The 11697-nt window shown below is 38.9% G+C and overlaps 3 protein-coding genes across 5 annotated transcripts; 2 read left to right on the forward strand and 1 right to left on the reverse strand.

Annotated features, from left to right (window-relative positions):
* Positions 1–207: 207 nt before the first annotated feature.
* On the reverse strand, positions 208–6716 carry LOC104755173 (putative ubiquitin-like-specific protease 2B). 3 transcript variants are annotated; one of them, XM_010477517.2, is made up of 16 exons: positions 6444–6716; positions 5791–6212; positions 5624–5708; positions 5484–5521; positions 5209–5406; positions 5043–5118; positions 4306–4414; positions 3844–3900; positions 3281–3412; positions 2860–3060; positions 2722–2777; positions 2549–2636; positions 2200–2290; positions 1792–1911; positions 1059–1490; positions 208–974 (listed from the first exon to the last, which is right to left on the reverse strand). In XM_010477517.2, exons 1-16 carry the CDS (start codon positions 6553–6555, stop codon positions 384–386), a joined length of 2808 nt encoding a protein of 935 aa, XP_010475819.2. In that variant the 5' UTR covers positions 6556–6716; the 3' UTR covers positions 208–383. The 3 variants fall into 3 exon arrangements, with proteins under 3 accessions (XP_010475819.2, XP_010475818.2, XP_010475816.2); XM_010477516.2 differs by having other exon boundaries at positions 5624–5711; positions 6444–6706; XM_010477514.2 differs by having other exon boundaries at positions 5484–5711; positions 6444–6579.
* On the forward strand, positions 6712–8764 carry LOC104755175 (universal stress protein A-like protein). The gene is made up of 5 exons (XM_010477518.3): positions 6712–7135; positions 7253–7356; positions 7535–7653; positions 8164–8260; positions 8536–8764. The coding sequence occupies exons 1-4, from the start codon at positions 6934–6936 to the stop codon at positions 8252–8254; spliced, it is 516 nt and encodes a 171-aa protein (XP_010475820.2). The 5' UTR covers positions 6712–6933; the 3' UTR covers positions 8255–8260; positions 8536–8764.
* Positions 8765–9933: 1169 nt separating this feature from the next.
* On the forward strand, positions 9934–11672 carry LOC104755176 (aspartyl protease AED3). Its single transcript, XM_010477519.3, has 2 exons — positions 9934–11158; positions 11250–11672. Exons 1-2 carry the CDS (start codon positions 10106–10108, stop codon positions 11541–11543), a joined length of 1347 nt encoding a protein of 448 aa, XP_010475821.2. The 5' UTR covers positions 9934–10105; the 3' UTR covers positions 11544–11672.
* The last annotated feature ends 25 nt before the right edge of the window (positions 11673–11697 follow it).

Here is an 11697-nt window from a genome sequence, read left to right on the forward strand (position 1 = left end):
CATTGTAATATTGTTATAGAATACGTCAGTTCACCAATCATAAGAAACCATAACAAGCTGAAACTGATTTCAAAAAAAAAAAATGGAGGATTCACAAGCTTCTAATTAAATCTTATTACTTACATACTACGTCTTATCGTTTGGTTTTCAAAACACATGGGGTATCAGCCTGGGCCACAAAATTAGACTATAAATATTACTCAGAAGAACCACAAAATGAACTCTATATTCATCAACCCTAAGTTAACGCTTCGAAGTTTTACATAAAAAACGATGAAAGACATTTTTCTTTCCTTTCTCTTTTTAAACCCTCCTAAAACGTTATAAACACTTCCTAAACCATCCATGAACCAACACAAGACCCGTTATACATATCACATTCTCTAAATCTTCTCAACTACACATGTGGAAGATGATAGCCTTGGCCGTTTTGCGGCTCGGTTCTCATCTTCTTCCTCCATTGGCTCCTTCTGATCACAATCATCTCCAACGTCTTCACTCTTCTTGTTCCCAATTTCAAGATCATCTCCAACGTCTTCACTCTTCTTGTTCCCAATTTCAAGATCATGCTCCAACGTCTTCTCCTCGTCTTTGTCAACTTGACTCGATGGAACAACAAGCTCAACGTGTGTAGAAACGAGCTCTTCATTCTGAGTGTTTTGGTCAGTGTTAGAACCCATGGTTGAAGATAATAAAGAGACGGTCTCTCTTGGAGGACTCTCGCCCGTTTCTTCCTCATGAACATCTTCCATTGGGTTGTCTTCCATGGTACCGATATCCTCTGCATCATTAGTGCTTTTCGAAGTTTCAGATAAGAAATCAGTCTCATCTTCCTTCTGCACCAGGGGAATACCAAGGTTCCATGAAGAGAATGAATTAGATGTTCTCGGAGAGGCAGTTTCAGAGATGCGTTGAAAGTTTCCCTCCCCAGCGTTCAAACACATAAACTCTTCGCCAGTTTCCATGTCCACTTCCTGCCCAAAACAGAGCACATATAAGAAAATCAAAATTGACGTTTATAAGGAGATCTGATCATTAGCTTGCGGAACTTTTAGTACCTCTCTTGCCAATGAGTCGTTACTAAGATGATAAAACGAAGATGGTTCCTCGAATGGTTGTTGTAGTTGTACAAGTAATGATCCTGTGTTGTTGGCTCCTGAATCGAATAAATCTCTTAGTACCATACCCGAATCATTAGCAACTTGCGTGTTCCTCATGGAAGATCTTTCAAGCAAAGTCATTTCGATTCCTTGATCGTCTTGCATCTGTGTCATATTCCCGTTACAGTCTATCAAGGGGCTGCACCTCTCAGAGAGAACCTCAATATCCGTATTGTTATTGACGGTAACTGGACTTTCTGGACTTTCGCAGGACTGGTTCTGTTCATTTCTAACTTCCCGTGACCGGTTTTCAAGGAGCTCAAAAATCAACTTCTGAATCAGAGTACGCTTCAAGGAAGCCTCGGCAGGAGGAAACCAGTTCAGATAAAGCTGAGAAAACCAGAGAAAAAGCATGATCAGCAAATAAAGAGACTGCAAAGAATACAGACCAAGCAGCTCTTAGAGTATAGCACTTGAACTTCTTTCAAACTAACTCATGAAATCAGGAAGCAAGCAGAAGATTATATATTGATTAGTCTGAAAAGAGACAACTTCTACACTAAGCACAAAAAGCAGTAAAACAACTTGAGTAAACTAAATATTCTAGCAAGCATCTGCGAAATGATTGCGGGTGAAAAGATTCGGTTTGGCAAAAGCTTATCAAATAGTAGCAATCAGAATAGTGACTTACAAAGTTGGAAGCATTATATATCTTGAAAGGGCTAAAATTAAGGGGAGCTTCAGCAAGAAATAGCTCCAGATAGTGCAGCAGAAAGAGGCCACAGTCAAATGAGTTTTCCTGCTGTGGCAACTGAAATAAAAAGAGCATACTTGCCATCACATTAACTATCATTAACAGCTGCAAAATATCTATTATTTAGCAGGAAAATTGTTGAAGTTGAAATAGAGTTTTCTAACTTTCTACCTCTGAAAATTCGACATACAAAATTATAAAAGAATCATACAACCCAAGCAAATTCTTCAATAGACCAAAAAAGGGGTTTTCACAACAGCAAAGAACGCTTAAAAAAGATTTTTTCAGACTCCTTATTATATGTCCTGGAAATAGCAAAAGTAATTTTAAGGTTAGAGGTCGCACCTCAAGTGAGACAAACCGCAAATTCATGAGTCTAGAAGAAATCTCATCTGATGTCTCTTTATGCCTCTCCTTCCATTCCTCGCACAAGTAACTAAAAAGTTATCAGCAAATTGCATTACCAGCTTAAAACTTGAACATTTTAGCTCCACACTTAATTTGAAAGGATCAGGGTATGGTGCTACAACACATTCTTCAACAAATAAGATTAAGAGAGCATGAGGAATGTAGAATATCATCTCGTTGGCAACTGATAAATGTAAATAGATGACGTATATGCAATGCTACCAAAATCAGAAGAGACGGAGATTAGAAGACAAAACAAAACAGGGGTGCAAGGAAGCTAACATACCTTTGGACTAAATTTTTAAGGCCTGCATGGCTCCCTTTTATAGAATCCATATGTAATATGCATGGTACTTTTTTGGAGTCATCCAAGTCTAGATCAGCAGAATGATACAACATAATAATAAGAAACTTGATGATCATGACTTGGTAAAAAAATAAAGTGAGATGTGACATTACCTGTACAATTAGCCACTTCACCAGGGTGACATATGACTATTAAACTCCAGTGAAGACTGTCATTAGAATTTAGCATCGTCAGATTTTGAAGTCATAAAAAATATAACATAACGAGAACTGCCATTAAATTCTTCTCACTTGAAGTTCACGGGCACAAAAATATAGTCCTTGCTAAACATGTCCACCTTCCTTGTCCACTTACGGACACGTAGAAAAGCAGCCTTTCCATCAGCTATACTTGAGGGATCTTTGTCAAGATCAGCAAGTTTCCGGAAGAAAAAGCTGTTAAAGAAATGGAATCTCTGTTTTTCCTCCACTTGAATCTGATTCTTTAGATAACTGTAAATAACAGAAGAACACACCAACAAAGTTGAATAAAGGTCGCATCACAAGAAGTTTTCAGTATGACTGTAAGCAATGCATTAGTAAAATTGTGAATTATCATAAGACCATAAACCAAGTGAGAGATAACTAAACAGCAAACCGCAAAATAGTTCACTACAGAACATGCCAGAGTATTGCAACGTTTAAGCATTGCATTTAAAAATTGAGAACTTACTTAATATAGAAGTCGATGATCGTGTCATTCACAAATGTCTCTGGCTGCAGGAGCTCAACATCTCTTTTGCAGATGGAAACAGCATCTGGGTCTCCCTTTGGATAGACAACATCCTCAAATGGTTCATCAAAGCTGAAAAGACAACATAAAACTAGCCATTCATATAAAATACCATCTCCCAATGTTTCACAATCTTTCGGTAAGGAAACGTGACCCAATAAACATGAACTAACTGCAATCATTCCAGAACTTCAATAATTGAAAGCTCATAATTTGAGAAGGACGTTATCCAGTTGTTGGTCCAAGTTAAAATCATGTTTCCTCGACTAAGTGCAGTGTCTATTATGCTAAGACCCCTTAATTGACTGCAACAAACATGCATAGTGCTAAAAAGTTAATTTGGAAGATGAGATGACAGGAAATGCACATGTTCAGTTATCTACTTTAGAGAGCCATAATGTATAAATAGTGATGCACTTTGGAAAATGTATCCCATCACTAGAACAGAAGTTAGCATCTGAATCCAGAAAGACATATAAACAGCTGTTATAGAGCAGTTTTACCTTGGAAAATAACGCTTATGTTGATTCAAGTTATCCCCTGATACTTCCACGTCAACCCTACAACAAAGAAACAGATATGAGAGGATTTGGAACAATAACTCACAAAAGCGCCTACAATGTACAAAAACTAAATATGAACCCAACGTTAGATTTCTTAGGATTTGGTCCAGTTTTCCCTAAGGGAAGTCTAAAGTCGTTCCTTTTATATGCAGTCAGCTTTTCACTTGAGACGTTTTCAAATTTAAGCTTTCAAGGCTTTAAGTCGAATATCCTGATTAAGTTTGGGTTCTCATAGAGTTCTAACCAAATGACTCATACTCATAAATGAGTGTCGTTCCCAATTTCTAACATTTCAGATATCTAACAAATAATCTTTCTCAATAGCAGAGTATGCAAATAGACTTACTAAAATATGTGGGTAGAAAAAATGTAATTTTTAATTAGAAAATATTAGAAGCTTACTCAAAGTCAGCATTCCACACAGCCGGGTATTTCACATGCAGCGAGTTTATCTTTTGTTGCTTCTCAGGCCAATTGTGTTCTTTTACCGCAATCTTTAACTCCTCAATGTCTGGAAACCACATGAAGTAATATACGAAAAGTTAGAAGGGAGAACCCTTGAGTTGAAAAGGGACGAGGCTTAGAAACCCAGACTATTCGTTTTGTCAAAAACAAAAATTAGATCAAACATCTTCTCTTATAACTCTTACCATCATAAAACATGAACATACAGGAAGAGGCTCCTCCCATGCAAATTAGAATGTAGCCGGCAAACAAGTGAAATCACTAATATGGTTTGATTTAACAAATTGCACGTAAAAATAACTAAATATATCTCACTAGGTTATCAGTCCACTTTGTATTCTACTTTTTATCAACCATTTTTCAACTAAGTTAAACCAAAAATCAAATGAAAGCATGAAAAAGTAGTATTGTATTTGTATTCTTTTCTTAATAGTAATACTGGATAACATGTACAAACTCTTTACAGACAAACCATATTCGATGTTGAAGTCTACAGACTCCTTAAGAATAAGCAGAAATAAAAACGTAACTCAACCAAGACTATATGCATTGAAAATACAATGATTTGGAGAAAAAGATGACTAAACACCATATCGTATCGGTAGGATTATATCAAGATGGCTTGTAACATTATATGATAGCCTAAAAGGCAGAAATACAATAGCCAAGGGTACCTGTGGTGTGTTGCATATCTTCATGGCATTTTTCATCCTTCAGAAGAAATTGAATTCTGAGAATGATCAATCCAACCTACGAACAGCAAAAATTGTAAAACTGATAGAAAATGTGCCCATGAAGTATCCTTCAAAATGAAAAGTACAACATATATGAATAACTCACATTTTGGTACCAATTGTATTGAATACTAACTATGTCTTCAACTCCAAATTCACAAGAAAATGGCCCTTCGTCATTATTTGTGAGGTGACTCTTTATTTTTATGCCATTGCACGAAAAGATTACCAGAGACGTAGCACAGTGCATATCTTTAAGTATAACATACTCCGAAGTCATTATCACAGCTGTGCTTTTGTCGATCTGAGATGTGGAAGGCATCAGTCTACAAATTATAACTCTTACTTTAACATTGCTTAAGAAATTAACAAACTCATTACCTTTTCCACATCACTGAAGCCGTGTTCCGCCATCCAATCTTTCAGCACATATAACATTGAAATCAATACCCGGTCAGACATAGGCGAGACATCGAAGTAGATATCAGTGAGGAAATATAATGAAAAGCTGAAGCATGTACCTTCATCACTTTCTGAATCAGAAGTTTCACTCAACGCAGATCGATCGCTGAAGCTTTCAATAGCTGACACCATATCATTTTCCTCCTGCTGCAAAAAAAGTGAAGCGATTAAAATTGCAAGGCTTTTAGCATACATGAAAGAAGCAATACAAGGTAAATTCACATACACTGGATTCAGAATCTGAAAGGGATGAGTTCAATTGGCGTTGATTATATGACGAAGTTTCAGCATAGTAACTTTTATCCCCTGGCTGGCAAGAGAAACCATGATCAACATCTGTTTCTTCTATGTCGTCCTCGGTATCCAAACCAAACATCATCTCGTGATTATCGTGATCAACATCTGTTTCTTTTGCAACGTCTTCAGTATCCAAACCAAACATCAAACCATGATCGACGTACTCTGCACCTCCTTCTTTCAAATGGTCACTTGTTTCCAAACCAAATGTGAGACTCGTACTGGGATCCTCACCTTCTGAAATCAAAGTCGGAGCATCTTCACAATGATGATCGTCTACATCAGTAGCAGGCTCTGAACAACTTGGGCCTTCAGGTTCTTGTTTCTGAACACGTTTTTCATTGCAGACGACTGGCAACAATTAACCATGTCCATAAGTATTCAACTATACACTATATTCCAGAAAGCTATACTAGATAGAAGAATTCTCAGGTTAGGGTTAACTTCTCTCCGTTCACAATATCTCAATCCCAAATTGTTTTTTTTTTTTTTCCAGAGTTGAAACGGAAGCGAGAAATTTTGTATATATATGAACATTTGAAGTTAAAAAAAGGAAGAAGAAGAAGAAGAGAAAGAACTTACAGCTTCGGATGTACGGACTAGGGTTTGAGTATTTTGCCAACAACTTTCCAGCTGCGGATTCAGCGACCTCGTCGTCTTCTTTGAAATCGAACACATCCATTTTTTTCTTCATCTCTACACAAATCTGAGGGAAACAAAGCCTCGCCGGTAAACGGAGAATCAAAGACGGAGATCGGCGATCAGAAATCGAGAGGGGGTCGAGTGAAGAAGAGAGAGAAGACGAAAATACACACAAGTCAACAACAAATGCTAGCGCGTCTGAAATCCACGCGCGGAGACAACTTTACTCTATTTATATTTTAGCACTTAAATTATTTCTTAATACTTTTTCACTCCCTACATATCTCAGCTATGAAATGACATATATACCCTCCGTTCGAATTTTAAATTGGTGAGAGACGTGGAAGCCATCGTCCTCTTGAACATTCCAAAGAGTTGATTGAATATCACAAGCACAAGAGATCGAGAGAGATTGAAGAAGAAAGAAGTCATGGATGTTTCAGGAAGCTTGAGTTGCGTTGTTGTGGCAGTAGATGGAAGCGAGGTGAGTATGGAAGCTTTGAGGTGGGCTTTGGACAACCTCAAGCTCTCATCGTCTTCTCCCGATTCATCATTCGTCATACTCCATGTCCAGCCTTCGCCATCTGTCGCCGCTGGTGTTAGTCCTGGCACCATCCCTTTCGGCGGTCCCAGTTGAGTCTCTTTACTACTACTAATTTTGTTCCCTATTTTTTTATGATTGATCATATATATGGACTATGGTTATGGTGTTTGTTGAATTGACTCTGTGAGTTTTGTGCGATGAAAAGGTGGTCTTGAGGTTCCTGCTTTCACCGCTGCAATCGAACAACACCAGAAGCGGATCACTGATACTATCCTCGAACACGCTCTTCAAATTTGCGCTCAGAAATCGGTGAGTAGTGTTTTACTTTCCCCTGTTACTCTGTTAGAGTTTATTAACCTCATAGTCTAGATCCAGTAGTGTTTGTTCACGAAACGATTAAGAGTATGGAGCAATTACTGATGTGTGATCTATATATATGAATTGATTTTGAGGATGGTGATTTATGAGCAAGTTGTGATGATTTAAGGTAACTGTGAAAACCCAAGTGGTAGTTGGGGATCCCAAGTATAAGATCTGTGAAGCTGTAGAGGAATTGCATGCTGATCTTCTTGTCATGGGTTCCCGGGCTTATGGCCGCATTAAGAGGTATATATATCTCTTCTTCCGTACTCTAGTATCTTGCTATGTTGATACAATGTAACACTGATGAAAATCAATTTCAAGGTGTTTAATCTTTGGTTGATATGCTGAATTAGTTTTTCCCTTGCTGGCTTCTGACTATTGGTTTTCATTCTCATTTGCATCTTTCTCTGTACATGGATGAATTAGAACCAGATTGGCCTAATATGGAAGCTTTTTGGCCTAATAGTTAGAACCAGATTGGTCTAAGTGAAGCTTGAACAAATCCTACTAAACCAGAACTGAGTAAATGTTCATCTTTGTACTTGTCTACCATGGTTACAACTTACAATACATATATGCAGTTAGCCTATATTTTTGTGGGGACATTTCTCTCCTCATCTAACATAAAACTGCATCAAGGAATCTTTTTCCCTTTGAAAATGTTTATACCAATACTACTGTGCGTTCTTTAGCTAGTGAAACCTTATTTGGCGAGCAAAAGCCAGTATTGAATCCAGTTTTTTCTTAAAACAGAATGTTTTTGGGAAGTGTAAGCAACTACTGCACCAACCACGCGCATTGTCCTGTTGTGATAATTAAACCAAAGGATGATGTTTCATCATAAAAGCAGGTACACAAGTTTTAGCTTCTTGTAGAATAAGTAAGACACTTCATTCGATAATTTCGATGTTCATCCTGGTCAAGTTTGTTAGTGGTCATCAATCATAACCCACATGATCTATTGTTCATTTTCCAAACCCAACCCAAAAATCTTGAGGGGCATGTCTATAGTTTTGCCTTTATAACTAACTATATGTCAATGTCAAAGTTCGTCTATAGCCTAATTCTCCCTTTTGGTACAAGTAGCCTTTTTAACGGAATATCGAATTACCTTTCATTTCTCAGGAGATAATGTACAAATGCGAAGGGATATCAAAACCATCTTTTTAATTTTGTGAAGTTTAATTTGTAAAGCTATGTAATGGAAGCAAAGTAAGAATTCACCAGCTTACTTCCCAAAGCATTGGTGTGAATGTAAGCTAATAAGAGCGACAGAAGCATTGCTTGGCTCAGTATATGTGTTGTTGTATTCATATTCATCGTTTTATTTTATTTTTTATGGTTGAGGATTGAATAATGTTGTTGCATCAAATCAGTATGAAGGGCATGTACAGAGCAAACTGGTTGTCAATGTAGGCTAGCTCGTAAGATTGGAACTTTCGCGGGGTATGATTGATCTGCCTTGTGGGCGTTTGATCAGTTTTGTTTTGACGATTAGATATAGCTTTTTTTACAACATTTTTTGGTCATATATAATATCGGAAAATGATCACTCATTATGCAAGGGTCATTTAGCAAATTGCTACTAGAAGATATAATTGGATGTAGATCATGTAAATGCTAGTAGTATTATATTGGATGGATGGACAAAAGGTAAAAAGAAAGATTATGACTTTTGTTTTTTAGCCGGTTATATATGACAATTTTGAGGATGGTAAATATGTAAGAGGTCTCGTGAACGAACAATGAGAGTAAATGACGAAATAGAGATAACGTCGGTCTGTCACTGTCAACACGATAAGGAAGGCTCACGAGTCACGAGTCACGGACTCTAAAAATCAAAAGATTGTTCACTTTCATTAGAGCATCATGATTTTTATTTTCCCTGTGTGCTAAGATAAGTGTTGGTAAAAGACTAAAAGCTAACATAAAGACCCTACAAAATTACCAATTATAATTTGAGAATCATTTAGAAACAAGATATACGATAATTAAATAGGTGTAAAATATTAAATATGGTTCACTTGCCCCAACCGAAAAGGAAAAGAAACGAAAAAAAAAAAGCAAATAACAGTCTGTTATAGTTTGTCCTGATTTTGGCATCATAATTATTGGTTCGTTTGGTTTTGTTTTTATCATCACTATCCAAATCACATTTCACTTCACATGCGATATGCTTTTGGTCCCTTGACTGATTTACTTGCTACTTTCCAACACACTCCATGTCTCCTCGTGACTTCTTTCTTCTTTTTCAACCCTCAAAACTTACATCAACGTATGAACTGTATTACTATTCAAGATAAAGTTAGTTAGTATCAAAGGAATAAGGTAATAACAACTCGAACTGTAGTATTTTGTTGAGTTTCATGAGATATTGGCCATGAAGGTAAGAGATGTATCGATGCTTGGATCCCACCGCGCTGACACGCCATTAGATAGCCTAATCAGACACTTTGACCACATTTACCAAAGAACACACATTTTACCATTTTATCTCGCACACATGATGATCAAGTTGTGCTAGTGCCAGATAGAACGGACCGGATCCCACCAATCATATATCAAATAAGGGTCAATTTCGTACTTTAAAAACTATCTCTTTGGCCATATATATAAAGACGTACGAAAACATTACACTCACTCACTCAGCGAATGTTATCTAAATATATCAACACAATCACGTTATCTTAAAACCATGGCTTCCTCAGCTCTCCATTGCTTCTTCTTCTTTACTCTTCTCGTGCCGTTCGCATTCACCACCGCCACACGTGACCCATGTGCGACCGCAGCTCCTGACGGCTCCGACGATCTCTCCATCATCCCCATTAACGCAAAATGCTCACCTTTCGCACCCACTCACGCCTCCGCTTCCGTAATAGACACCGTCCTTCATATGGCCTCCTCCGACTCCCACCGCCTCACCTACCTCTCAAGCCTCGTCGCCGGTAAACCAAAACCAATCTCCGTCCCCATTGCCTCCGGTAACCAGCTCCACACAGGAAACTACGTCGTCCGAGCCAAACTCGGCACTCCCCCACAGCTCATGTTCATGGTCCTAGACACAAGCAACGACGCCGTTTGGGTCCCTTGCTCCGGCTGCTCCGGCTGTTCCGCCGACTCACCTTCTTTTAACCCGAACTCATCCTCCACTTACTCAACAGTCTCTTGCTCCACCGCACAATGCACACAAGCACATGGCCTCACGTGCCCTTCCTCCTCACCACAACCGTCCATCTGCTCATTCAACCAATCTTACGGCGGAGGTTCATCCTTCTCCGGAAACCTCGTCCAAGACACACTGACGTTATCCTCCGACGTCGTCCCAAATTTCTCCTTCGGCTGCGTCAACTCCGCCTCAGGCAATTCTCTACCTCCGCAAGGACTAATGGGCCTGGGACGCGGGCCTATGTCGCTGGTCTCGCAAACATCGTCGCTTTACTCGGGAGTGTTCTCATACTGCCTCCCTAGCTTCAGGTCCTTCTACTTCTCCGGGTCGTTGAAGCTCGGTCTCTTGGGTCAACCCAAATCCATCAGATACACCCCACTCCTCCGTAACCCTCGCCGTCCGTCGCTTTACTATGTCAATCTCACCGGAGTGAGTGTCGGTTCGGTCCAGGTCCCCGTTGACCAAAAGTTCTTGACGTTCGACTCAAGTTCCGGCGCCGGAACAATCATCGATTCCGGCACTGTCATAACCCGTTTTGCTCAACCCGTTTACGAAGCCATTAGAGACGAGTTTAGGAAGCAGGTAATTACGTTCGTTAATATCACAATTCTGTTACGTATAATTAGTAATAAAATTTAATCTTGTTGTTACATATATAATGATGTAACTCTAGGTGAATGGGTCATTCTCGACGTTGGGAGCGTTTGATACGTGTTTCACCGCGGATAACGAGAATGTGGCGCCAAAGATAACGCTGCACATGACGTCACTCGACCTGAAGCTTCCGGTGGAGAATACGCTTATCCACAGCAGTGCTGGAACGCTGGCGTGTCTGTCCATGGCCGGAATACCGCAGAACGCAAACGCTGTTTTAAACGTCATCGCTAATCTCCAACAGCAGAATCTGAGGATCTTGTTTGACGTCCCCAATTCCCGCCTAGGCATTGCTCCTGAGCCCTGCAACTAAGAAGAGATCTTTCTACTTACTTTCTTTGTTGGTTTGATGACAAGTCATTTTAATTGAATGGTGAATTGTAAGAGATCCGTTGATGACAAGTCATTTTAATTGAATGGTGAAGATTTTTAGCTTGCGTCATGCGACTTCTTTCTCTAACTATGTT

The sequence above is a fragment of the Camelina sativa genome, chromosome 17 (genome assembly GCF_030686135.1).
Source record: "Camelina sativa cultivar CO46 ecotype springtype chromosome 17, ASM3068613v1".
Taxonomy (NCBI): Eukaryota; Viridiplantae; Streptophyta; class Magnoliopsida; order Brassicales; family Brassicaceae; genus Camelina; species Camelina sativa.